This window comes from Balaenoptera acutorostrata, chromosome 1 (assembly GCF_949987535.1).
Source record: "Balaenoptera acutorostrata chromosome 1, mBalAcu1.1, whole genome shotgun sequence".
Lineage (NCBI taxonomy): Eukaryota > Metazoa > Chordata > Mammalia > Artiodactyla > Balaenopteridae > Balaenoptera > Balaenoptera acutorostrata.
Window position 1 is genome coordinate 108,888,758 of NC_080064.1, and position 27,959 is coordinate 108,916,716.

The window sequence follows — 27,959 nt, forward strand, 5'->3', positions numbered from 1 at the left end:
TGTTTATTGCACAGGTAAGTCTGTTCCATGCAGAGATCTAGCAACCAGGAGCAATGATGCTGTCAACTGAAGAAACTGTGGAGAACCCAGCCTTGATTTTGGAATAAAAGATATTCAAGAGTTTGTCTAAACAGTAGCTTGGCAGCCTTGGGTGCCAGGTTGTGATCCTGGAGGGATTAGTGCTTGGCCTGAGGTGTAACAATCGCTCCTCCAGGTTGTATATTCCATGGTGGGAAGTCGGTTGTGGGGTGTTTCTGTAGTGTGGAACATTTGGAAATAATCTCCTTGGCATATTCACCTACACCACTGGCTGATCTAGACAAAGCATCCTCAGGTCACTGTTTAACCCTAATTTGCAAGCTGGCCCTTGGGCTGGTCACTGGTAGCTTCTCAATGTGCTGTAGGGATGAAGGAAGTGAACCTCCAGGAAGGAAAGTAGCCCTGGGGTGGGACATATCCATCCAAAAGTGGCTGAGATGATAGAGGCCATGGCCTCAGGGGTGCACGGAAGGGCAGGGCTTGAATGTACTAATCTATTTATTGCTGACAGGAAGCTTGAGGAGGGTACTGGGGCTTTCCAGGTAAGTGGTGTTCAGAGTCTAGATGTATCAGGAGCCTGTGGCTTCCAATCACACCAGGAGCCTGGGCTCAGCACTCCGCCCTCAACAATGTCATTGGCTCCAGGGAGCCATACACATGTGAGAGAAGAGAAGAGGCTGAACAAAGCCCTGGCAGTTGTGTCCCCCAATTTAGACAGATACAGTAACCTGCAAGAAGACAAGGGTGGTCAGAGGCAGTGGGAATCCATCTGAATCTGTACAGCACACACAATAAATGCATTTTTAAAGTTACCAGTGAATGTATGTAGGTAGCAGTAATTATGAAGCTGTAGGACTGAGGAATTTGTTTCTTTGCCTGTGGCTCCCCCAACCTTCAAAGCCAGCAAAGCCTCACTGAATCCCTCACAAGCTTGGACTCTCTCCAACTCCCTAGTTCTGACCTCCTGACCCAGATTTTAAAGGGTTCCTGTGATTAGATCAGTCCACCTGGATAATCTCCCCATTTTAAGGTCAACTGTTTTACCTCTGCAAAGTACTTTTGCCATGTAATGTAACATAATTATGCAAATAGTAGCCATAAAGAAGGTGGAGTGGCTATACTAACACCAGACAAAATAGACAGGAGACTTTACAACAATAAAATGTTACCAGAGATAAAGAGTGATATTTTATAACAATAAAAGGGTTAATCCATCAGGATGATGTAATAGTTTTAAACACAGTGCATCTAACAGAGTCCCAAAATACATGAAGGAAATACTGACAGAATCAAAGGGAGAAACAGACAATTCAACAATAATTGTTGGAGACTTCAATACCACACTTTCAGCAGTGGATGGACTAACCAGGCAGAAGAGCCGAAGGAGATAGAAGATTTAAACAATGTGACCTAACAGACACCTATAGACACTCCACCCAACAAGAGCAGAATAGAATTTCCCTCAAGTGCACTGAGAACATTCTCCAGGAGACTGTTCACTAAGACATAAAATAAGCTAAAATACATTTAAAGGGATTGAAGTCATATACAATTTGGGACATCTCCCACACCAATACTACAGTCTAGAAGCAGGGTGGCAAGCGGGTTGGGTAGTCTGTCCTCCTTCCTTCACTTTGTCATGAATGTTCAGTGGCACTTATGGAGGTGGCCGTGGTCCCACATGTTATGTGTAGGCCATCAGCCTGGGAAAGCTAGGCAGCTGAAGAGAAGAGATAGATATTTCAGGGAAGTTGCCCTAGTCTCAGACTCACAAAACCAGGGACGAATTGATACATAGGAAGTAAGCAGAGGTCAGGGCATCACTTTCTGTCCTGCCTGTCTGTGCCTCTCTTTAAAACCTCAGCTTCTATGTCACTAGATCCCACTGCGCAGGAGTGCCGTGGGTCACCACCAACAACCATAGACCCATGATCTTGATGTTTACTGTGCTCTGGCTGAGAATACAACCACAGGTCAACAGCTTTGTGTCAACACAAACTATCAGCCAGAGTTCTATGAAAACTGCTCTGGGCATAAGGAACAGCATTCGTTTCCAAGTCATCCCAAATTAGGTGGCCACTGCTCGTATTCAAAGAAACATAAAAAAAGTATTTCAGTGACTTTGACAAGTTGGAAAGAAACCCTGTGGTGCTAGAATGACATTTACAAGTGACAAGCACAACATCTTATATACAGATTAAAACACAAAGCAACCTACAGGAGAAGAGGAGGGCGGGACTGGAGGCAGGGAGGTCAAACCTGATTTCAAGTTTAATGAGAAGCCTACATGCCTCCCCAGTGAGTGAAAAGAAGCCACCATAACATTGGTCTCCAGCAAGAAGTTAAATAAGACACAATCTGGCTGGTAATCCTTATAAATTAATTATGCACACACGGAGTGCAGTATTATACTCAGGATTTTTTCCCCACAATATTAAAATGGTGTGGAAAAAACTAGAGAATCAAAGAACACCAAGACTATCTAAAAGTTTTCAATTTTTGATTTTCTTTTTTTGAAATTTTAAAATTTGTTTAAGGGTTGACATGTAGTATTCATTTATAATTTAAATTTTTTTCATATTTGTTTTATCCCTTTTCTTTTTTTAAAGTTTATTTTTCTCTCCTTTTTTCTTTGATTAAATTTTCCAGAAAGTTGCCAATTTTACTGTATTTCATTATTTTTTTCTCAAAAGAACCAGATTTTAAATTTTATTTCATTTTTCATTCTACTGCTTTGCTCTTTACTGACTCCTTACTTCTTTCTATAAGAGCTTTGAGATATAATTTACGTATACCAAAAATTCACCATTTTAAAGTTTGTAGTTAAGTGATTTTTAGTATATTCAAAAAGTTTTGCAACCATTCAATTCATCATTTAAAAATTTTTTGCTTTATTATTTTCTCTTTTCTGCTTTCTTTGAAGTTGCACATTTTTGTTCCTTTTCTTGCTATTTAGGCTAATACTTCATTTTTATTCCTTTAAAAATAATAAAATAATCTTGACTGTGTATTTACCCCCTTAATATAACTAAACGTTTTCAATTTTTCTGTAAGAAAAGTGTCTTCATGACAGTCCTTAAGACAATGAAAGAATTTGGGGAAATCTCGATTCCTTGGTGTTTTCTATGCTTGCAAGAATAAACAGTACAAAATAGCATTAAATTTTAGAAAGAGACAGGTCTGTGGTTTCAGTACAAGATATTGAGAGTAGCTTCTGAGGGGGTGTCCCCATCAGTGGTGACCTTCAGAGCAGACCCAGTGGTCTTGAGTATCAGTGTGGCCTAGGCAACTAGAAGACAGGGGCTCCCAAGATTCCATGACAGCCCCACCTTCCATTTCTGTTACTGCAGCTCCATATGGTTGCCTGGCACACTGGGTCCTCCCTCGGGCACTCTTGTCAGAGCCTGACCTCTGAGCTTTGGCATCTTTTGCCTTATTTTTGTGGTTAAGGATTCTCAGTTGTGGAATGCTGACAAAGTCTGGCCTGAACTAAGTAATGAATTACATCTGCATTCTTTACACTTGTTTAAATACATTTTTTCACTTAATGAAACCTTACTGAGGTATAATTTACATACTATAAAACTCACCCAATATAATTGTATGCTTCAGTGATTTTTGTAATTTACCAGGCAGTGCAGCCATCACCAGAATCCATCACTTGTTTTTAATTTATTATTTGTTTAGGTTTCTTCTCCCTAGGTTTTGGCTCTACTTCTTCCACCATAAGCTTCAGCATGGCGGTATCTCTCACCACTTTCTCTGGTCCAAGAACAGAAATGAGCATCCTGGAAACCAACCAGTACTTGCGCTCCCAGCTGGAAAAAAGCAAACAGGACTTTCAAGACCTCACAGAGAAATTCCTCATGTCCCAAGCTACTGCCTACTCCCTGGCCAACCAGCTGCAGAAATACAGTAAGTCTTATGGGTTCACAGTCACCAGAGTGATAAATGATTGTCCATATTCCCTCCAAGCACCTAAACACCCTCCAGACTTTCTTTTCTCTTCTTCATCAAATCAAATCAAATAAATCTCATCCTTAGTATACTCCTAGAAAGGTGGAAGTGGGTAGTTTACCCTAATTTTGCAGAGGATGGAAGCACTGAGGCACAAAGGAGTAAAGTTTGCAGTGAGATTGTATGGAGGAATAGCGGCTGAGATCTCGGTTCAGGCACTAAACTTTCTTTTCTCTCCCAGGAACAGGTGTCAGATCCTTGTTGGCTTAAACATGTCAGAATTTAATTCAAACTTTTATGAGCACCCATTTGCAAAGCACAGTTCTAGCTGCACTCGGGGAGAAAGAAGTGATAGGAGACCCCACCTACCTTAAAGGAGTTTAAAGCTCTCTGTTCCCAAGTGAACCACAGATATCTGGAGGTGAGAACATCAATGACAGAGAGTGGAGGGGTGGAGCTGTAGTGACTGAGGAACACAGGAGCGAGGGCACGAGAGGGACAGGGATATAAGGGGAGGATTCTTCCTGACACTGAAATTGAGTTTGCTTTCAAATTTCTACCATTATTTTTCAATAAACCAATGGGGGATAAAATTTTCTATCTAACTTACTGACATGGGCTGAAAAGTAGAAATTAAAGCCTACTTGTCAAAGAAGTGAAAAGACAAGCTTTGGGGTGTGGGAATGTTAGGTTTCTTAGTATCAGTTATTATAATCATATTGCAGCTTTTTTTGAAACTGCAGAAGAAAGATATCATCCAACATTTTTGTGTAAAGGTAATACAGTGCAGTGATTAAGAGCATGTACCCTGATGCCAGACTTCCTGGATTTAAACCCAAGTTGTTTATCTTCTCTCGGCCTCAGTTTCCACATCTGTAATGGTAAGAGGACTAGTATCTACCTCCTCAGGTAGTGGTGATGATTACAGGATGATAATTCTCGAAAATCTACTAGAACAGGGCCTTGGCAAACACTGTGTATTAGTTCTGTCTCCAGACTAACACAACACCTGCTAGTATTTGAGCATATGTCTTTCAGACTTTTTCCCCTTCATACACATTTTTACATAGTTTGTATCCAGATAAACTTTAAAATCTTTGAGGGACTTCCCTGGTGGCACAGTGGTTAAGAACGGGTTCAAGCCCTGGTCCGGGAAGATCCCACATGCTGCGGAGCAACTAAGCCCGTGTGTCACGCCTACTGAGCCTGCCGGCCTAGAGCCCATGCTCCGCAATGAGAGAAGCCACCGCAGTGAGAAGCCCGCACACCGCAGTGAAGAGTAGCCCCCGCTCACTGCAACTAGAGAAACCCCGCACACAGTGACGAAGACCCAACACAGCCAAAAACAAATGAATAAATAAAAATTTTTAAAAATCTTTGAAATATTGGGGGATTACGGACACTCTCAGTGTGGGACAACTGTCAGCCCTACAGTCCTTGGAGCCTTCCCCAAAACACGGGAAATTCCTACTCCATGCCCCAGCTTAATATTCTACTTAAGAGGCTGCAAGGCTTGGTAAAGTTTTGGAGTCAGAACTCAGGGTATGTGAGTTCTGACTTTGCTTCATTCCAGTTGAATCATCTTGAGAAAGTTATTATACCTGCCTCTGAGCTTCTCTTTCCTCAGCTGTAACATGGGGAGGAATCAAATGCCACGTAGTTGGGAGGCTGAGGAATCAGATGTGGAAATCCCTGCATAGAGCCTGGCACCGAGGTTACATCTGTCCCCGGAAAGCACCCTGCCTCCTCCCTTGAAGGCGGTGACCGCAGCAGCCTGTCCAGCTTTCCCCTGAGGCAGCATCTCTGTTTCCCCAGAGTGTGAAGAGTACAAAGACCTCATTGAATCTGTGCTGGAGGAGGAAGTGCTGTTTGAGGAGGGGGAGCTGGCAGAGAAGATGAGACTGGCTGCAAGGCTTGGGTAAGGAGGAAGCTGTGTGGGAACGTGTGTGAAGTGGGGAAGCCCAGGCTGGTAGAATAAAGAGCAAATCTGTGCAAGGAGAAGGGCAGAAATGTACACGGCAGGCCCAGAACTAGACAAAGACAGCCTGCGGGGCTGTGGGAACTGGATGGTGGACTAGTTAGGCCTCTGGATTCTCCCTCAAATACTATATGAATAAAATGGAGACACATGCCTGGGTTGGAATATTAGCAATGTGGCTTCTAGCTGTGTGACCTTGGGCAAAGGTACTTAACTTTCCAGCATCTCAGTTACCTCAGCTACCTCATCTGTAAAATGGAAATACGAACAGTGTCTGCCTCAGAGGGTTATGAAGATTAATTGCATGATTACCAGTGGTTAGAACCCTCTCACACACATGTGAACCTCCCAACAAATATTTGCTGTAATTATTATACTTGTTCTTACTTATTATAAGTGTGGTGATTGTCATCTTTTTTTAATATTAGATTTGTTTTTTACTAGTTATGCAGTCCCGACTTAAGGAATCCATGCTGGCAAAGGAGTCCTGACGCCTGAGAGGGGCTTCTTGATGATGGCTGCCCCAGGTTACGCAGCCTCAGGGCTGGGCCTCTGTAAGACTAGGCCCCTGGGGTGGTGGCAGCCTGGGGACTGCGAGGACCTCTGCTCTGGACAGGCCCGGGGCTTGGCCATGGCTGGCAAGGAGACACTCCTCATTTCCAGTTTTCCGAAGTACCTTTCATGATAATAATGTTTCTCCTCCCCAACTTTGATTTTTTTTTTCCTAAGTATCAGACTATGTGGAGTGTTAACTGGGAAGGCCATTGAGTAGCTAGATAATTGAGCAGCTGTTGCCTAGAAAATGAATTATTAATTTGCAAGGACCAGCATTGCCCATCCTTAGAGAGTTTCAAACATAGGGTAGATTGTGGCATTTAAGACGTCTTTTAACCTTGGTTAAAATGAAATCTGAGAAGCTCAATTGTGTAAGACCCACTAAAGCAGAGATACTTGATTGAAGGGGGCCTAGGTCTGGAGCCCTGTTTCTCCCTGGTCTCTGCCTTTACCTCCTCCGATACTTTATAGGAACTCTAAGGAATAGAGTTTGAAAGACAATCTGTAGAAGATCACTTAGTGGTGAGGAGATTCAGGCATTAGATGGGGTAGATGACAATGTCTAGTCTAGCATTAGGATTACGTGGTTCTAAGTATTAACTGATTGCTTACTTGGGTGTACACGCTACTGCATACTGTAAGTTGGGTAATACGGCACTGTCTCCAGCCTCACAGAGCTCACATTCTAGATTGGAATCTATGAGAAATATTTGTACAATAATTAGAAAACTGTGAAATCCCACATAGAGTAATGTAATTGTTACTCAGAATTTTAATTGTTACTCTTAAGTGCCTCCTTACTAATTACGGCTTATCTTCTTGTCATTCAAAGGAATGCTCTTCATCTCGACCCTCTCACTGATTTTTCCTTTCATCCTTTCAATTAATATCAGATGTACCTGTCCAATACTTCTGTACCTGACTTCCCCACACACACACTTTCTGCATAATGCTTGATGATGCATATGACATTGAAATGGATGTGGGCTGAAGTGAGGAACTGAAAGGGCTTCTTTTTTTTTTTTTAATTGTTTATATATTTATATAGTGGAATACCATACAGCGATGAAAAGGAATGAATGAGAGCAACACTCATCCACAAGGATGGTTCTCAAGGACAGTTCTGAATGAAAGCAGCAAAATACAATCATTTAATAGAGTCCAAAAATAGACAAAACTAAAATATATTGTTTAGGTGGTAAAACTTTAAGAAAAGTAAGAAAATGATTATAACACATGTCAAGATAGTGGAGGCAGGGAGGGAATGAGTTACGATGGGGAAGATGCACAGAGAGTCTGTTTCTAGAGGCTGGCACTGTTCCATTTCTTGCCACTGGAGTGATTCCATCAGAGCTCATTTTACTATGATTTGTTAATGTGCACATGTATGATTTGATCACTTTCTGGATATATATAATTTTTTTTCACACACACACACTGTATTTTATTTTTACAAGAGATAAGTAGACTGACACCAAGCATTGTACATGGATGACCACAACAAAAGCAACAATGATTGCAATTACCAAACATGAAACACACTCATACTATGTCATAATATTGACATTCAGTAAAGGGCTTATTTTTAAAGCAAAATTAATAAAAAAGAAAGAGACAAACCCAATGCTATTTACTCATTCCCTCTGTCGCAGGCAAGTCATACAACCTGTGCAAGAATTCAACATGGGGAATTTCTTACGAGTAATCTAAGAGATAGCTCTGCTGAAATTCCCATAACTTATCATTCACGACTTTCACTTTTACATTTTACTTTTCTTTCCCACTTTAGGAGATATGATCCCCTAATTCAGGCTCAGGCCCGAGAACTGACCCACTTACGACAGAAGCTACAGGAAGGGAAAGGTGTCTGTTATTTTTTCATGCAGCATGCAAAGAACACAGTCAAGTGTTTTGAGAGTCTCCTCAGGAGCACTGACGTTACCTACTACCAGAGACAGAGGTTCTGTGAGCTACTGGCCCAAGGAAGCCAGCTGGCAGAGAGACTTGCCATCAAACTCACCACTGGTAAGTTGGCTTACAAGTCTGAGGACCCTTAGCTCCTCCCAAGGTCCTAGCCTCACATAAGACTCCGTGCCTCCACGACTCTAAGAGTGACTTTTTAGCCAGATGTCCTGCTGTTTTGTGCCAGTCTCAGCCAAAGGATAGTGATGCTGTCAGCTAGAAAAACCTGGGGGTCCTCCCCTGGGCCCGAGGCAAGCCCCCACAGACATTTCCCCTTTTGGAGCCAATGTTATGGCTGGACCAACCCTTGTGGTTCTTATTATGATTGCAAGATACACCTCAGCAACAACCATCAGGGAACTTTGAAAAACATGAGGTGTATTACTGACACTTCCTGGAGGGTACACGGTTCCCCCAGGGCCACCCAGTGAGGTCAGGGGTAGAGAGGGAGACAGCACAGGCCTGTGGTTCTGTTTAACTTGCGTTGAGGCTGGGGTGCTTAGGGTTTTGTGGGTTCACTCTTTATTTGTGAATTTAAAACAGAAGAGGGGGAATTAAAGCGCAGGAAAGAAAAACAAGCGGTCAAACACCAGTTATCTAAATCAAGCAGGGATCTCTAAATCAAGAGCACCTCCAGAGGTGGGGCAGCCTGCTTCTTTATCTAGTCCTGTAGCTGTGCATGTGATTCTTTGAGGTAGCTGTCTTTGAAGTGGATGCCTCAGGAATCAGTAATAATATCAGGCACTCGGGTTACAATTTTAAAAGAAGAGGACTGTCAGGTGCTTACACTCCACCTGCCGTTCACCTCACATTCTGGGGACCATGACAATGTGAGGACTGGCCGGGGGCGAGTACAGGGGAGAATACACGGGGCTGGAGGCCACATTGTTACAACTGCCTCCTTCATCACAGGCTTTTGGACCAGGAGGCAGCAGCCATCCAATCATTTTTGGTTTTTAAGGATAATTGACATACAGTAAAATGACCCATTGTAGTATCAGTGCTGTGAGTTTTGAAAAATGCATACAGTGGTAAAAGCACCACCACAATCAAGATGTGGAATAGTTCCATCACTCCTAAAAGTTCCCTTGTGCCTCTTTGTAGTCAGCCATTTTCCCCAAACCCAGTCCCTGGCAACCACTGGGTCTGTTTTCTGTCCCTTTAGACTTTTCATCTCCAGAATGTATCAGTAGTTTGTTCCTTTTTTATTGCTGAGTACTATTCCCTTATAGAGATGTACCACTTTTTGTTTATCCATTCATCCACAGTTTGGGCCAATTATGAATAATAGCTGTTAAGATCTACATACAGATTTTTATGTGAGAATACATTTCACTTCACTTCACTTGGGTAAATATCTAGGAGTGAGATTGCTGGGTCATAGGGTGAGTGTATGTTTAACTTATAAGACACTGCCTTCTAGGTAATTGAGGTTGTGAATTTTCATTTTTGCTTCATTTTTCATGAACATTTGTCTTTCAGAATAGGATTGTGTGATAATGATTAAATGGCAAAAACAAAACATGATTTTGTGCAATTAACAAAAAGGTACTGCAAGCAAAATAAAAACATTTCTTGGTAACACACACACACACACACACAAAGAAACTGCCAAACTGTTTTCCAATGTGGCTATACCATTTCACATTCCCCCTAGTGATGAGTCAGCATTCCAACTGTTCCCCAACACCAGTTCTTGATATTTTCAGGTTGTTGTTCTTTTGCTTTTTGTCTTTTAATAGGTGTGTGGTTGCCTATCACTGTGGTTTTAATTTGCATTTGCCTATTGACTAATGATTTTGAGGATCTTTTCATATGCCTATTGACCATCCAAATATCTTTGGAAAAGTGAGTGTTCACCTATTTTGTCCATTTTAAAGTTGAGTTGTTTGTTTTCCTATTATTGAGTCTTGAGAGTTCTTTATATTTCTGGATACAATTCATTATAAGATATTTGATTTGTCAGTATTTTCTCCCGGTCTGTGGCTTATCTTTTCATTCTCTTAACTCCCTTTCAAAGAGAAGAATTTCTTAATTTTGATGAAGTCCAACTTATGGATCATAAGTTTGTAGTTCTATCTAAGAACTCTTTGCCTAAAACAAGGTTCTTTGCCTTTCCATGTAGATTTTACAATCAGCTTGTCATTATCTATTTAAATCCTATTGGGATTTTGAATGTCATTGCTCTAAATCTATGAAAAGTTTGAGGAGAATGGACATTTTTAATAATATTGAGTTTTGTAATTAATGATCATAGTGCCTTTCATCAAGTTGAGCTATTGTTTGTTTTCTTTTATTTATCCGTATTTCAATGAACAAACAAACCTTCTACTTATTGTTTTATGATGGCGACTGTGGACATCAGAGAAGAAACTGTCTCCTCACACAGACGTGAGCAGGCACGGTACAGCTAAATAAACCTTTCAACTTATTTAAGGAAGTTCCTCTTTGTTCCTTATTTGCTGAGAGTTTTATTTTGAATTGATGTTGAGTTCTGTCAAATGCTTTTCATTCATCTGTTGAGATGATTATATGTTTTTATTATGTTGAGTACTTTTAGATTGTACTCTGGACATTTTGAACATTAAATTTTGAGACACTGGGTCCTGTTAAAGTCCTCTGGAAATTATTTCCTAGAGGGCAATCAACCCCTTCTAGGTTCAGACTTCAAGTTGTGTCTCACCTTCTATGGGCAGTAGTTCCAATGTCAGTTTAGTGTTCAGGGCCTTTGATGTGTTGTTTGGGTCAGTCCAGCAAATATGTCACTAGGTTTAGTTTGCACTAGCTGGTGTTTTATATGGTAATTCAGATCTCTAATCCTTTGCCATGATTCCTTGGGTCTGTTCCACACATGTTCAGTTTGGGGATGAGCCCTGGGATTTTTGACAGTTTGTAGACAGTTTTCCAGCCTCTCCCCTCTCTGGCATTTCTTTCCTACTTTCCAGTTCCCAAGGGTCCTTTTTCCAAGTCTCTCTGTTCAGAAAGATTGGGTTCTCTCAGTCGTTTCTCCTGTCTCACTGTCTTGCAGTTCCACACGACTGGGGCTACTTTAAGAGCAAGGAGGCAAGAAAATTGAGAAAGAAAAAAAAAAGAGGGGACACTCTTCACACTTTTCAGACAAGAGGTCCCTTTTGGACTAGAGAGCTAGATTCTCATTTGTGGTTAAGGTCCCTGCTCAGCTGCCTCGACAATACAGTTCTGCAACTGGGCTGGTCTCTGGGCAGGGTCAGGAGAGAAAAAAAAAGAGAAATGGAAAAGAAGGGAAGATTCCCTTTACAGTCATCAGCATGCAGAGGTCCCTTGGTCCAGTCAGTTGCTTAGAAACAGGTGGTTTCTTCTAAAGTATTTAGTCCTCAGTGGCTGCTGCAGGGTCTGTGTGAGAGGAATAATGGGACTCACAACCATGGTCCATCAGCCAAGTTTGTGGGGGAAATGAAGGTTACAGCTGAAGAAGTATAGAATACAGCTGGGCAAGTATCCTGTGTGCTGGGGAACAGGACATTTTAAACTTTTTGCCTGGATTCAGTAGCAGACATCATGGGGACAATTCACCACACCAGCAACAGTGCTCAGTGTTGCTCAGGAAAGCCTGCCAGGCTACTCCTCTAAAGACACGACCTGAGCCCTCCTGGAATAATTCTTTCAGAGCGTTATGAACAAACATGTAGGTATAAAAAAATAAATAAAATTCTAAAATTCTAAATAAATAAATAAAGTAAAAAAAAACCCAAAAAACAAAAAAAAACAAACATTTAGGGTATTATGGCTCTGTCAGATAGGCCCTTGTATTTGTAAGGCATGAAATGGGACAGGCTCAATTTCCTACCAGCTGTCTCTATTTTTGGTTCACAGGAAATCATCATGATAGGAAGGATGAAGACGGACAGGAGCCGCTGGCACCCAGGTAACTCTGAATGATGAAAGGACTGATAATGGAATGGTGAAATCTAGAGAGGATTCCAGAAGCAAGAGACCCAGAGGCCAAAGGTCCCAGATCCAGGAGAAACCAGAAACTGCTGATTGTACCTATTTCATTCGTTCATCATACAATGATATGTCCTATTAATCCATGTTTTCTGTTCTCTTTGCAGTTCTTGTATTAGTTACCATTTTTTAGTAATTCCTCAAGTTAAGTTAACTAGAATCAGTCTGACCTAAAGGTAAACCAGCCAGAGATCCCTGGTTTCTATTTTCTAAAAACCTGCATGGTTAAAAGCTAAAGTGAGATGCCTATCTGGTTTCTGCACAATTTTCTGAGATATGTTGGCAGATGTTTCATAGCCAGAAATATCTTGAAAAATAAAGTCAATCATATCAAACATTTAGAGAGAGAGAGAGAGAGAGAGAGAGAGAGAGGTCTAAAAGCTGCAAGAGCCCTAGGAGTTTACATTGCCTCAGGAGCCATTATTCAATGGACTCCTTCATATACTATTACATAAAATTTGTCCACAGCATTTTAAAGCCAATATTATAGGTCTCTGTGTTTCCGGTGTGTCAGAGTGTATTTTAGAGGAGTCGTTGAGTCTACTTCCTCATCCGCGTTATGAGGTCAGTACACTGAACACTTGCTGCTCTCTCTCCTACCCCAACTCTAGGCACACTATAACCCCGGTCAGAAGTGGATTGTTATGCTTTCTCTCTCTGAGAGGATGGCCCCTTTGGTTTCTGGTGCCTCTTCCATGAGCTTCAGATCAGGACCAGCTGTGAGGCTGTGGTTCCAGGTTGCCTTAGTTTAATCTCCTGTCTTGCCTGCCCCCCACCCTCCCTCCTCTCCATTCCCCACCCAGGCTCAGCAGGGGGCTCCAGGAGGAAGAAGCGAATGAAGTCCTGGAGGACTCACTGGATGAAAGGTATCTGACTCATTCCAGTCTCCACGACTCCCACCAGCCTCCCAGCAGCAATGCCTTCGTGTGTGATGTGCAGGAGGCGACCTCTGCTGTGGATGTAGCCAGTGAGTACTCCCAATTAAAGAGAATAACCCCCAACAACCAGAAGACTGCATAATAAAGGTCTGGTAGCTTTTACATGCTCACCACCTCTGTCTATGCTGATTGAGATCATCTCTGCAGGCAGACCCTAAAAACTAACCTTGAAAAAGTGATTAGGCTGAACACAGTTCTGGGTCCAAGTTTTAAGTACAAGTCCCTGGTGAGTCTGGTCATTTGCATTGTTCCTGGTCCATACCTCACCTCTGTCCCTCTGTCCCCCACTGGCATATGCAAGCTGAGGAACCCCAGGCAAACCAGAGTGCAGAGAGTGAAGGGATCATGGCAAACTCTCTGCCACCCTTTAACACATGCACGGAATCTGTCTAATAAACTTCCTTCTTTAAGATGAAGCATCTTAGCTTTTCTGAATTGTTCTTGCTATTTATAGTTCCGGAACGGTGTCCCTTAGGCTTTTCTAGCTGTCCAAGAATATTGGCAGTCTTGCCCATATTTGGGGCCCACTTATCATGGTTCCTGAGTTCAAGCACCAGTGTCCGTCCCCCCTCAGGTGGCTTGTCTCCCCGTAAGGTTCCATCTTAGTACTAGAATATCAGATGGTGTCCCTAAGGCCAAGGCTCTGATCTTGGCAACACTTGGGTAAATGGCCAGGGTTCCCATTCTTTATGCAACACAAGATTTGGTGGGGTTATTTTTGTTTGTTTGTGGGTTTATTCTCAGTGCAGTATTCTAATCTAAACCAACAACTAGCATATCTACTAGAGAAATGGCTGAATCTAACAGCAATGCCACTAGCATGCCCCTTTCCACAAAACCCACCCAAACTAGCCAGTGAAGCTCCTCCATGAGTAAGAGCCCCTGGCTTAACAGACACATTGGTGTGTGTGTGCAGACTAAGACCTCAACGTTCATCTCCTTTCCCCTACTTGAATGACTTTCCTTTGGGGACAAAAGTTTGGATTGTTAGAGGACAATACATTTTATATTCTCTTCTAGGCATGAGAAAGAAACTGTCTTAATTTGCTCACTGTTAACTGAGTTTTTCATAGCGATATAAACCACATCAGGTTTTGTCTTTTTGCCAGCGATGGGTATAAGTACGTGTCTTTTGTTACTCAGTCCATTCCCTTACAAAGGTATCTTCACTCCTGCTTCCCATTTCACCCTGTGGTGCAGAGGGAGGTCTTTGCCATCTCTTAAAGATGTTCCGTCATAAATCAGGTGGGAGAGGTATTTAGTAGAGAGGAATACCTTCCTAGTACCGACAAAGTCATGCTGAAGAGGGGGCCACTCCTTTCCCAGTGCTAGACAAGCCCTACCTAGAGGCCTTCAGTGTTTTCCCACCTTGTGTCAACGTCCCTTAGACTTCCCAGATCCTTGTGTAGGAGGTGGCTCTATGGAGTGAGCTTGGCCCTGGGCCATGCTTTGTTTGAAAGCGTAAGGGCTCTTAAAGGAAGCTACCTGGTGTTCCCTGATGAGAAGATGAATTGGCAGAAGAATGGTGAAAGGCAGGGATCTTGCTGAGAGGCCCCGGCCACCCCATTACTGATAAGGATTTTCCACCTTCTACATCATTCCATGTCCTGGGGGAATGGCTGCAGTAGATGAGATCCAGAACCTGTGCCAGCACCTGAAGGAAATCCTTTTCATCAATGCCTGCCTTCCAGAAAAGCTGGAACACCTTCTCAGCATTTCTCACCAAAGAAATGGTAGGGGAGGCCCAAGTTTGCCTGCTTCTGGCCATGTGTATCTCTCTAAGGACCAGTCTCTTGTGAAGCAGGGCTTCACAGACTTCAAGAGCTTTGATATACCTTACTTCACTTACTTCTTATAAATGGCGCAGCTAGGCAGATGGGCCAGGCACTATTATTCTTACTTGATAGGTGAGTAAGTAGGCTCTGATAGATTTGCCCCAAGGTTGAGCTATGCCTCCATCCTAGAACTGTCTGACCTCCAAAGCCATTCTTGTGACTCCTGTGCTGTGTACTTTCTGCTCCTCTCCTCTTGTGTGATCGTCATTCAGCAGAACTCAGGTTTCTGAGCTCCTTTTCCAGCAGAGTGAGGGTCTCCACAGCTGCCATCCTCACCCCCTCCTTTTTGTCTTGGTTACTCTTCATGGTCCCCAGGGTGGTCCTTGTTCCCACATCCTCCTGTCAGATTGCATTCACACAGAGGCCATCATTCCACAGTCTTGTGCTGGGACAGTGACCTGGTCCCTTCCCACACCAAAGCAGCAGCTATTTAATGGGAAAAGGTTTCTTTCTAATTGCAGCTGCTAGGTGTGATAATACATATGAATGTCTTGGCATTTGTTAAGGGCCATGTGAAAGTTAAGTTTCTGCCCCATCACGCTGAAGTCCCAACCCTTGAGTCCTGGTTTTGTTCTGAGCTGAGACAGAAGCCCAGGACAAGGAACTGCAGAAAGCATCCTCTTAAGCAAATGTGTGTAACTTGTCTAAACTGTAATTATTTCCTGGAACAGGATGCACTTCTCACTTCTACGGGCAGATCTTGGAGTCCACTGCCCAGCTGTACAATGAAAACAGACATCAGGAAAGAAAATCAGAGCCTTCTGGCTCACCTGAGTCATATTCCAGATATAAGTGGTCAAAACCCACAGGGTGAGATCACTCTCAGATCTCTCTTTTCTCTTGCCACATCTGGGTATCGAAACAAAAGATGATGATGGGGAGACCAAAACTATTTCACAACCGAGAATTCTCATAGTTTTTTCAGCCTAGAAAGGTGCTCCCTCTACAGGTCCCCAAGACTCCAGGCTCCAGGAATGAGTAGCTCTGGGAAATCCACCACTTAGTTACAAAATTCACCCTATTATTGAAGCCTGGATTCCAGTCCCAGGTTTCTCAATTTACAGGCCATGTGGCTTTAGTTACTACTTAACCTCTTGACCTACTGTTTCCTCATGGGCAAAGGAACTGTACCTGAATGGTATATAGGTCCTGGTACCAATTCCAACGTGGTAAGGGAGATTTCCCCTTCCACAGGTTAAGGGTTAAGCATTCAGGCCTTCAGGACTGCCTCACACCCCCATACCCTGTCCATTTCTGAGGGCAGTGGAAAGCCCATGTTGTTACCTGTACTTCTGACTGACTGGCTAGAAATCAGAGGATATCACCACCCCCTCCTCAGGTTTGATTAATTTCCTAGAGTTGTTTCTCACAGAACTCAGAGAAACATTTTACTTACTATCAATAGATTACTGGTTTATTATAAAAGGATATAACTCAGGAACAGCAAATGGAAGAGATGCACAGGGCAAGGCAGGGGGGAAGCGTGTGGAGCTTCCACGGCCTCTCAGAGCACGCCACTCTCCCAGCACCTCCATGTGTTCACCAACCCAGAAGCTCTCACAACACTAAAAACCCTCCCAGGAGGTCAGGAGCTGGGAATGGAAGCTCCAACCCTCTAATCACAAGGTGGACCTTCCTGGCAACAAGCCCCCCACATTCCTTGCTTTCCGAAAGTTACCTCATTAACATAACACAGTAAACTTTATCCCTCCATCACTTAGGAAATTCCAAGGGTTTTAGGAGCTCTATGCCGGAAACAGAGATGAAGACCAAATATACATTTCTTATTATAAATCACATCACACAGGTGGTGTCTGAGAGCCTCCTGGTTTCACATTCTAGGGCTGTTCCCTTGGCACCACCCTCCTATTTAAAAGGAATCGGACATGGATTTGGGAGCCAGATTTCCATTCAAAATATCCTCTCTTTCCTAGAACAGACTGTTTCTGAATGTGCATGCTTGAAGCTAGGCACATCTCTCCTGAGAGGTGTGAAAGGCCTTCATTTTTCTCCACAAGAGTAGAAGGGAGAGTAAACTGATACTGAGGAGGAGGTGGTAGGGATCTAGCTAAAAGCTGCTTAAGGCTAAATGCTGCTTAAAGGTGCAGCAGCTTTGAGCAGGGCTATCAGTATTTTGAGCTGGTGGGGGCCTAAGTTCCACACCACAGTGCAGACAGTATCTTTCAGAGGACTTTCCCTCTAATCTGCTAGCACAACTTTCTCTTTCCAGACTGTAGGCTTACCACCATAGCTTATCCACTCAACTGCATTTGGGTAGCACGTGGCCTCTTTCCTCTCTTAGCTCTCAATCAAACCTCAGTTTGGTATCAGCAGAACCTGATAGAAAATTCTCAGTTTTTGTTTCTGTTTTCTGTTTCAGGTAACAACTAATGCTGGAACTATGAAACGTTCTGTCTTATTTCAACAAAGCATAGTCACAAACATTTCCCCAGTTGATGAGAAAAACAACAAAACAAGCAAAAGTCCAAATCTGAAAGGAACAGCAAGATTTCACAGCCACTCCAGACTTTTACTCCAAATGGATAGTTTGATTACAGAAATCACAGCCCTTCACCCTGCAAATGTGATAACTGCCTAAGGGACACCAATACCTAGAGTCTCAGATAATCTTGAGAAGCCCTAACCCTTTTTCCTTCCCACCCCCATCCTGTGGATAACTGGAGTCAGCAGCAGCTGGAAGAAAATGGCAAGGATTTGGGTGAAGAATAAGTCAGAATAGTGTCGCTGCAGACCGTTCATCAGCTCTTCAGCACATGTACTTTTTCCTTGAAGGTTGGGGGTTTATAAAGATCCTAGAATAGAGTTTATTTTATATACATTCTGTTGGCTATCATCTTTTTGTGCAAATCAAAATTATAAAGCTTTCTTTCTTCAGCTTAAAGCAGGAAACTCAAACTTTAAAGTGCCCACTGCATTTATACCCCAGAGTGATAGAAACCAGGTCTGAGTGCATCATTTCATTCCAAAATTAAATATTATTGTACATCTGGTATTACAAAGAAAATATTCATTGTGTCTCACCCTCTGGGAACCAAGATACTCAGACAAAAAATTCTGCCCCCACAGTTGGGCATCTGTAAGCAGAGCCACGGTCTCGTACATATCCACCTAATGGGGAACCCAAGGACACAGGGATAGAATCTCTGCCAGAGAAGGATCCTGAGAGCTTACTGTTCACTGTTGTACTTCCGATACACTCTAACAAAAGTCCCATCCTAGAGGTCTCTGTTTAGGGCCCACAGAGAGAGAGATAACATACCTAGATGGAACTGGTAGCTTTCAAATATCTCCACTCTCATTTGGATTTTTTTTTCTAAAAATAAATTCCTTGTACCCTCTGTCTGTCTTTTGCTATCAAATATAACATCAGGACATCTCATTCAGAAGGTTTGAAACATATAAAGTAGGCTCCAACTTACCAGACTTCTGGGTTAGAAAGCTGATTCATGTAAGGAGGACAAATCCTGGGTGGCAGGAAGGGATCCTTTAGATGGGTTTGTACAACACACTCCTGACTTACATTTTTTTGTATGAGTGGGTGGCATTGAGCACTGTCACACCCTTCCGCAAGGGAGAGAGACATTGAGAACCAATTTTTAGTCCAGGACTCAGCTCTTCACAGCCTCCTGTGTTTTACAATCATTTCCCCCCACAGATATTTACTTTGAAAAATTTCAAACCTACAGAAAATTTGAAAGAACCATACAATAAACACCTCTATTCTGTTCATCTAAATACAACAATTAACATTCATTGCTCCTTTTCTCTGTCTGCACTCACCCACCCACCCATTCATGTTGCTTTAATAAATGCAGACAAAATGCCCACTTCTAAATACTTCAGCATGTATTTCCTGGTGTTAAGGGCATCATTCTATGTAACCATAATACAATTCAATTACCAAATCATAGGACATTAATACTAATTCAATACTATTATCTAATATATGCTTCAGGTATAAACTTTACAATTGTTTAAAAAATGTCATATGCATGTGCATGCATGTAGATACAGATGCATTTAACATAAGCATCTATATTATACATATATATGAGCAAGAGATTAAGAATTAAGTGTGTGTGTTGTGGTACTGGTATCTTCCCCTGTTCTAATTAAAGTTTCTAAATTACACTTTGGTCCTTATTACCTGGAACTCTCTCCTGATGTCTTTGTTTTTGTTGTTTCTGATCGCATTGAATTTCTGAAGAGGACAGGCTAATTATCTTGTTCAGTGTCCTACATTCTGATCAAACTAAACATTTTTGGGAAGATCAGCACATAGTATTTGTGCTTCCTACTGCATCCTGTCAGGAAGCAAGCTGTCGAAGAACAAAGCAACAAAATAGTGTGAATACTTTTCGTCGAAAATATTAAAGGAAACACACCATCTGCCAGCAAGGTTAGCAGTCTGTATTGTGCCTGTAGTCCTTCAATCCAAACCACAGTGTCTGCCATCTATCTTGACAGGAACTGAGTCTTTAGGTTTGCTTTTAACCCCAGCACTGACTGCGTCCGTTATTTGCAGCCGTAGAGCAGGATTTACTGAAGACTTGCCAGCGCAATGAGATCCGAAGAAGGGAAGGAAAACCCACAGTGAACAAACCTACAGCCAGGCCACTGGGAACCTTGGATGGGCCCCATGTCTGAGCATGCTCAAAAGCTACTCCCAAATGTGAAATGCCTGCTCTCAAGCAGTCTGTAGCTCCCACTAATGAATCGTGCCATCATAGCCATTTTTTCTAGTTGAGATATTTTAAATATTAGTGGGGCTTCTAGGGAGAAATGAGCTTAGTGCATTTAAAATAAAATCAAACTCCTTGCCCTAGTCTACACCGGCTTATCTCCATCTCCCATACTTCTGTTTTGGTGGTTTGTTAGGGGTTTTTTTTTTTAATTGCAGTATAGTTGATTTACAATGTTGTGTTAGCTTCAGGTGTACAGCATAGTGACTTAGTATATTTGCAGATTATACTCCATTATAGGTTATTACAAGATGATGGATATGATTCCCTGTGCTATACAGTATATCCTTGTTGCTTAACTATTTTATATAGTAGTTTGTATCTGTTAATCCCATACCCCTAATTTGTCCATCCCTTCTTCCCACTCTCCTTTGGTAACCACAAGTTTGTTTTCTATATCTGTGTGTGTGTTTCTGTTTTGCATATGCATTTGTTTTTTTTAGATTCCACACATAAGTGATATCATATAGTGTTCGTGTTTTTCTGTCTGACTTATTTCACTAAGCATCATATCTCTAGGTCCATCCACATTGCTGCAAATGGCAGTTTCATTCTTTTTAAAGTCTGAGTAATATTCCATTGTGTGTACACACACACACACACACACACACACATATTACATCTTCTTAATCTAACCCTCTGTTGATGCGTACCTGGGTTGCTTCCATGTCTTGGCTACTGTGGGGGTGCTGTGTACATGAGGGTGCATGTATCTTTTCAAAGTAGTGTTTTCATTTTTACTGGACATATACCCAGGAGTGGAATTGCTGGATCATCTGGTAGTTCTATTTTTAGTTTTTTAAGGAAACTCTATACTGTTTTCCATAGTGGCTGCACCAATTTACATTCACACCAACAGGGCACAAGGATTTGCTTTTCTCCACATCCTCACCAGGACTTGTTATTTCTTGTCTTTTTGATAATAGCCATTCTAACAGGTGTGAGGTGATAGCTCATTGTGGTTTTGATTTGCATTTCTCTGATAATTAGTGATATTGAGCACATTTTCATGTACCTCTTGGCCATCTACATGTCTTCTTTGGTAAAATGTCCATTCAGATTCTCTGCCCATTATTACCTGGAATTTGGGGGGGTTTTTTGCTATTGAGTTATATAAGTTCTTTGTGTATTTTGGCTGTTAATCTCTCAACAGATATATGATTTTCAAATATTTTCTCTCATTTGGTAAGTTAACTTTTCATTTTATTGATGGTTTCCTTGGCTGTGCAGAAGCTTTTTAGTTTAATGTAGTTTCACTTGTTATTTTTGCTTGTGTTCCCATTGCTTTTTGTGTCAAATTCAAAAAATCATTGCCAAGGTCAATGTCAAGGAGCTTACCATCTGTGTTTTTTTTAAAGGAGTTTTATGGTTTAGGGTCTTACTTTTAAGTCTTTAATCCATTTTGAATTAATTTTTGTGTATGGTGTAAGGTAGTGGTCCAGTTTCATTCTTTTGCATGTGGCTCTCTAGTTTTCCTAACACCATTTTTGAAGAGACTGTCCTTTCTCTGTTGTATATTCTGGGCTCCTTTGTCATAAATTAATTGTGTGCTTATTCCTAGGCTCTCTATTCTGTTTCATTGATTTAGGTGTCTGTTTGCATGCTGATAACATACTGTTTGATTACTATAGCTTTGTAATATAGTTTGAAATCAGAGAGCAGGATACCTCCAGCTTTGTTCTTCTTTCTCAAGATTGATTTGACTATTTGGGAGCTTTTGTGGTTCCATACAGGTTTGTTTGTTCTATTTCTGTAAAACATGCCACTGAAATTTTTATAGGGTTTGCATTGAATCTGTAGATTGCTTTGGGTAGTATGGATATTTTAAACAATGTAAATTCTTCCAACCCATGAGAATGGAGTATCTTTTCATTTATTTTGTGTCTTCTTCAGTTTCTCTCATCAGTGTCTTATAGTTTTCAGTGTACAGGTCTTTCATCTCTTTGGTTAAATCTATTCCTAGGTATTTTATTATATTTGATACAGTTGTAAATGGGGTTGTTTTCTTAATTTCTCCTTGTGATTTTTTGCTATTAGTGTATAGAAACACAGCAGATTTTTGTATTATTGTATTATTTGTATTGTGAATATATCCTGCAACTTTACTGAATTCATTGATTAGTTCTAACAGTTTTTTGTGGCATCTTTAGGGTTTTTTATATAAAATATCATTTGATCTGCAAATAATGACAGTATTACTTTTTCCTTTCCAATTTGGATTCCTTTTCTTTCTTTTCCTTAACTAATTGCTCTGGCTAGGACTTCCAATGTCATGTTGACTAAAAGTATTAGAGTGGACATCCTTGTCTTTTTCCTAATCTTAGAGAAGAAGATTTCATCTTTTCACCATTAAGCATGATAATAGCTATGAGTATTTAAACTATTTTTTTCTTTGACTATTGAACCAACCTTGTAGCTCTGGTGTAAACCCCACTTGGTTATGGTGTGTAATTCTTTGTACATATTGCTGAATTCTATTTGTTAATATTTTGTTAAGATTTTTCAGCTATATTCATGAGGGAAATTTGTAGGATATTAGAATATTTATATTTTTATGTAAGATAGCTGTAGTTTTCTTTTTGAACTTTTTTCCCCCTGGTTTTGGTGTCAGGGTAATACAGGCTTCATAGAATGAATTGAGAAGTGTTTTGTACTCTTCTATTTTCTGGAAGAGATTGTATAGAATTGATATTAATTCTTCTTTAATCTTTTGGTAGAATTCTCCAGCACAACCATCTGGGTCTGGGATTTCTTTCCTTGGAATATTTAACTTACAAATTGACTTTCCTGAACAGTTATAGAGCTATACAAATGATCAGTTTCATATTGAGTGAGTTGTAGTAGTTTGTACTTATGAGGAATTTGTCCATTTCATCTATGTGGTCAAATTTATCTGTGTAGAGTTTTCCATGATATTCCCTTATTATCCTTTTGATATCTGCAAAATCTGTAGTGACTGTAGTCTCTATTCATTCCTGATACTAGGTACTTGTCATCTCTCTTTTTCCTTTGTCAAGTTTATTGATCTCTTCAAAGAATCAGCTTTCATTTTATTGATTTTATCTATTGCTTTTCTGTTTTTGATGTCATTGGTTTCTGCTTTGTATTATTTTCTTCCTTCTGTTTGCTTGATTTCTTTTACTTTTTCTTGTTCCTTGATGTGGGACCTTAGGTTATTGATTTGATACCTCTTTTCTTTTTTTTTTCACATAAATTTCACTTTATTTAAAACATGTGAAAGGGGGTATTTCAAACCACACTAAACATAATAAATATATAACTTGCTTTTTAAAAAATCTGCAGTATACATTCAAGGAAGGGCTAAACTTCCAGTGCCAACTGTATATGAGACAAAAATAAACATTTACAATAATCAGTTTCCTAAAAGTGCTATTTTTAATACCTATAAGAGGAAACTCATTCTAGTGCTTTGTTTCCATCCAAACATCTATATACTTCTTTTCTAATGTAACCTTTAGGGCCTTAAATTTCCCTTTCAGCACTGATTTAAGCTGTTTCCCACAAGTTTTGATATGTTATATGTTCATTCCATGTTTTAAAACTGCCAAATGCCCTAAGGCATAGCCTTTGCTATGTAGTGGCTAAAACATAAATGCGTGATTAAAATATTGAACTTAAATTGAATTGAAAGAATTAAGCGACAGAGATAGAAACCGGAGGAATCCCTTTCGCCTGGACGATACCGGAGAGATCACCTTTGATAACCCGAGAAGCGCTGAGGCAAAAGGGCTTGAGAGGAAAGAGCGGGAAGATCCGGAGCATCTGAGCAGAGGAGAGGGCGGGGAGAGACGTTCCTACGGTTCCTTGAATTCCAAGCACGGTACATTTCCAAGAGCCGAGAGCGCTGACCGCTGGCTCCGTGAAAAGAACCACCGAGGCTGGAGTCCGCAGCCCGGGAATTAGGCGTGCACACTGCTGGGCGGCGCCTGAGGCTCAGAGGCACCTAACCCGCGGCTCCTGCGGCTTCCGGGAGCTGAGGAGTCAGCGTAGGCGACCCCTGCACTCGGGGGCATAGCTGTGGAACTGGAGACCGTACGTTGGATGCGGCATCCCGAAGTCAAACTTGGGGGGGGAGGGGCGGTGTCCCATGGTCCTCGCTTCCGGGAAGGCGAGGAACCTTAACCAGGGCCTCTCTGGAGCCGCAGTCTCCTTGCTTGAGGGACCACTGGTGCTTCCAGGTTTATTCTTCAGTTTAAAAGGTTGGTGACCAGAACAGTGGTGGCAGGACCTACAGTTTTCACAGATGTATCGTTAAACTCACGCACTTGGCTTGTTTCCGCAGTGTAGTGATTATCACATTCGCCTTATACGCGAAAGGTCCTCGATTCCAAACCGGGCGGAAACAGTTTGATTTTTCCGAGTTACCTTCACATTTTAAAAACAAAAAGGAGGCTAGGGGTATGGGGTGAGGCAGCAGACGCAGCTGCATTTTCAATCTGCAAGAAACATGGGAGGCATTCCATTACCACCTGAAAGCCTACTCAGGACTACGAACAAGGCCTCCTTTGTCTGAGTCACTTTGGAGACCAAGCCACAAACAGTTTCTCCAAGGACAGCACAGGACAAAGCCAACTTCAGGTTACCTTTATGTCCAGAAATCCCCTCATCTCATCGGGTGCCTAAATCTCCTCTACGCACTGACACGTATTATGTCTCTGAAAACCAAGGAGTTCATCCCTGTGAAGCACACTTGGCTTTCCCACAGCTCAGCACACTTGCGGAACAATTTGATTTGCGTGACAGAACAAAAGAGACCGAACCCAACTCTGCACCGGGGGCTGGAGCCAAAGATGGGTAGATAAAGAACTTCAGACTCCACGACTTGAGTTGTTGCCGCACGAAAAGGAGCCCGTAGCGGTGCCGTCACCAGGAGAGCCCCCGGAGCCAAGTCAGAGATCAGGAAGTGGATGGATCCTCTCATCACCTGCTGACATCCCAGTCGGCACCTGACTCATAATGAAACCGAGGTTCAGAAAGAGAGCATGACCTTGGCTCTGCCGCACACAGCGCTAAAGCTAGACCAGGATGGAACCCAGCCTGTTACCCTGCGGCCTGACCTCAGAGTCCAAAGCCTCGCCCAGGACAGGAGAGGTGAAAGGTGATGAGCAGCGGGGCAAGGGCTGGGAGCCTGGCACAGCTTCATTCAGCCTTGGGCCCTGGGAACCCCCACTTCTGCTCTCTGCATCTCTGAAACCTAACCTCTACTTTCACAGTTATCACCTGGAGAGGCCAAATTCGGGCTCCAGTGTGGCTCCCTGGTGGTCTAGTAGCTAGGATTCCACACTTTCACAGCTCCGGCCCGGGTTCGATTCCCGGTCAGGAAAGCTCTTTTCTCAGCGTCTCCACTCGCAGGAGTCTTCCTCTTCAACCCCACAGGTGTGTTTTGACACAAGGTTCAGATGCAGAAGTGCTTCTGCACTGAGTCCCTAAACTCCAGTGAGGTCCTGCCTCAGGATTCTTGGCATCGCCCAGGCTGGAGGAGGTGAGATGTGATGAATGGCCAGGGCTGAGCAGCCAGCCCCTCGCCTTCATTCTCCCTTCATCTCAGGAATTTAATGTCTTGCTTTCAGAGTTTTTCATCCAAAGAGAACCTGGAACTTGAGTTCCCAAAACAATAAAAAACAAAAACATAAAACATTTGAAACATACCAAAAAATTGAAATACTAACATCGTATATTCTGTACCTAACCGCACAGAGTTAACATTTTCCCACGTGTGCTTTCTCACTCTCTCTCCATATATATGAACTGCGACGCCTTTTGGAGTAACCTGCAGACATCGCAACTCAAGATCACTGGTTGGGCCGCTGTTGCTCCTTTCCTTTGGCATCTCCTTCAAAACCAGCTTCTGCGGGACTTGTCCTCCAAGACCAGGGGAAGGCTTTGTCCTCGCGAGGAGGCCCCTCTTGCCCCTTCAGGAACCTGGAATCCGTTCTCTTCAGGCTGTAGAAAAGCTTCAGGCGGTGTTTGATTCGGCTCTCCCCCAAGTGCAGGCCAGGCACGTTCTGTGCTAGTAGGAATCCCCCCGGACCGGCTGCCCTCCGCCCTCCTCCCGGTTGCCTTGGCGGGCAGTGGGGTCTTGGGTCAGCCTGAGTGCTGGAACCATCTACCTCAGGAGAGACACTTCAGGGAAGTGCAGCTGCCCCCTTGGCTCTTGCCTGGCTCTCTGGGCCCTGTACGGAGTGAAAAGAGTTCTGACCAGGCAGAAAGGTGAAGGATGTTTCCTGTAGTAGGAGGATGAGGGGAGCAGATGGGTAATGCGTTAAAGGGAGGGGGAAAGTTCTGAAGAGCTTCCCAGAATTGTCTGCATCAGTGCTGTTGTGGGGGTGGGGGGGCTTGTGGCTGCTCTGTGACAACAGTGGCACTTAGTCTTGTCTTGTCCTGGCCTTGATCTGGTCCCGGGTCCAGTCTGTGTCCAAGCAGACAGAGGCATCCTGGTTTGCAGAACATATTCCATTGTGCCTCTCTCCAAAATGGGGTAGTCACTGAGTTTCTATTTCTAGGACCCCAGTGGATGGTGTCCATGGGGTTTCTTGAACTTTCTTTCTTGTCTGAAAAATTCCTTATCTCTCCTTCAATTCTAAATGATAATCTTGCTGGGTAGAGTATCCTGGGTTGTAGATTTTCCCTTTCAGCACTTTTAAATATATCATGCCATTCCCTTCTAGCCTGCAAATATTCTGCAGAAATATCAGCTGATATGGGGGTTCCCTTGCATATGACTCATTGTTTTTCTCTTGCTCCCTTTAGAATTCTGTCTTTGTCTTTAACTTTTGCCATTTTAATTATATGTCTTGGTGTCGGTCTGTTTAGATTCGCCTTGTTTGGGACCCTCTGTGCTTCCTGTACCTAGATATCTGCTTTCTTCTTCAGGTTTGGGAAATTTTCAGTCATAATTTCTTCAAATACATTTTTGACCCTTTTCTCTCTCTTCTCCTTCACAGATCCCTGAACTTTCTTTCTTGCTGAAATGTAAATCAGGGGAAATTAAAAAGTAGATAAATTAGTGGTCTAGATAAATTAGTGGTCTCCATAACAGGTATAAGAAAAAAAATTTAAGTTGATAATAAAGATGAATCTCAAATACTTTTAAAGCCTTTAAAGAATTCTAAAAATTGACTTAATAGCATAGAAAATATTTATGTCATGTCATATTTCTAGAGATGACTCCTTTTATGCATCACACTGGTTTAATAATTTTGGTCTAAAAACTACTTTACTCCGTCTTTCAGATTTTCTAATAGTGTAGAAAATATTGGTAGCAGAGTATTCTAGTTTATACACACCTTGGATTTATGTTCTCTTCTAAATCCTCATGACACTGAATTGCCTAATTTTCCTCTACTGGTTTTACTTGTCCAATAAGAGAACTTTAATTCCAATAAATATTTAAGTTTATAAAATTTAAAATTATGTGTTCCAGTAAATTAAATATACCATTTAATAACTTTTAAATGGAGATTAACTCTTACAATTCTAGAAATCATTGTAACAATTATTCCACTTACAATTTGGGGGTAAATGTTTTTATGTATCATTCAATATATGATTCCAACATTCATTTCTCTATTATGATTCAGCTCAAGTTGTGTTTTTAAGCTCTATCATGATCTTTAAGTGCCTAGACTGATATTAAATTAATTAAAGTATAATATTTGCCTGGAGAATTTTTAATTAAGATGGAAATAACAAAACTCTGTGTTTATATAATGCTGGTGTGTATTTTTATAGATTACAGAGTGGCCATAGGTTAACAGGTTAAGAGGATATGTGGGTACCTTTAGAGCATGTTGGTGAGTACAGCCATCATGTCACTTGAAGAAATGTAAAACACATGGAATATCTTCTCCAGGAAGAAAGGAGCTGTCACTGAAGACCAGCTGTTTTCATGAAGGGCTTGTTTATTTAAAAAAAAAAAATTTTTTTT

General features: G+C 41.8%; 1 protein-coding gene across 1 annotated transcript; it reads left to right on the plus strand.

Annotated features, from left to right (window-relative positions):
* Window positions 1-3,776: 3,776 nt before the first annotated feature.
* On the plus strand, window positions 3,777-17,713 carry NBPF20 (NBPF member 20). The gene is made up of 6 exons (XM_007177938.1): window positions 3,777-3,954; window positions 5,812-5,914; window positions 8,319-8,554; window positions 12,344-12,395; window positions 13,279-13,442; window positions 17,629-17,713. The coding sequence occupies exons 1-6, from the start codon at window positions 3,777-3,779 to the stop codon at window positions 17,637-17,639; spliced, it is 744 nt and encodes a 247-aa protein (XP_007178000.1). The 3' UTR covers window positions 17,640-17,713.
* The last annotated feature ends 10,246 nt before the right edge of the window (window positions 17,714-27,959 follow it).

Bases quoted from the DNA above. Each gene is read 5' to 3' on its own strand.
- NBPF20 (XM_007177938.1), top strand. From the start codon at position 3,777: ATGGCGGTATCTCTCACCACTTTCTCTGGTCCAAGAACAGAAATGAGC. The intron at 5,915-8,318 runs GTAAGGAGGAAG...TTCCCACTTTAG, and splicing joins AGACTGGCTGCAAGGCTTGG to GAGATATGATCCCCTAATTC. The intron at 12,396-13,278 runs GTAACTCTGAAT...TTCCCCACCCAG, and splicing joins CAGGAGCCGCTGGCACCCAG to GCTCAGCAGGGGGCTCCAGG.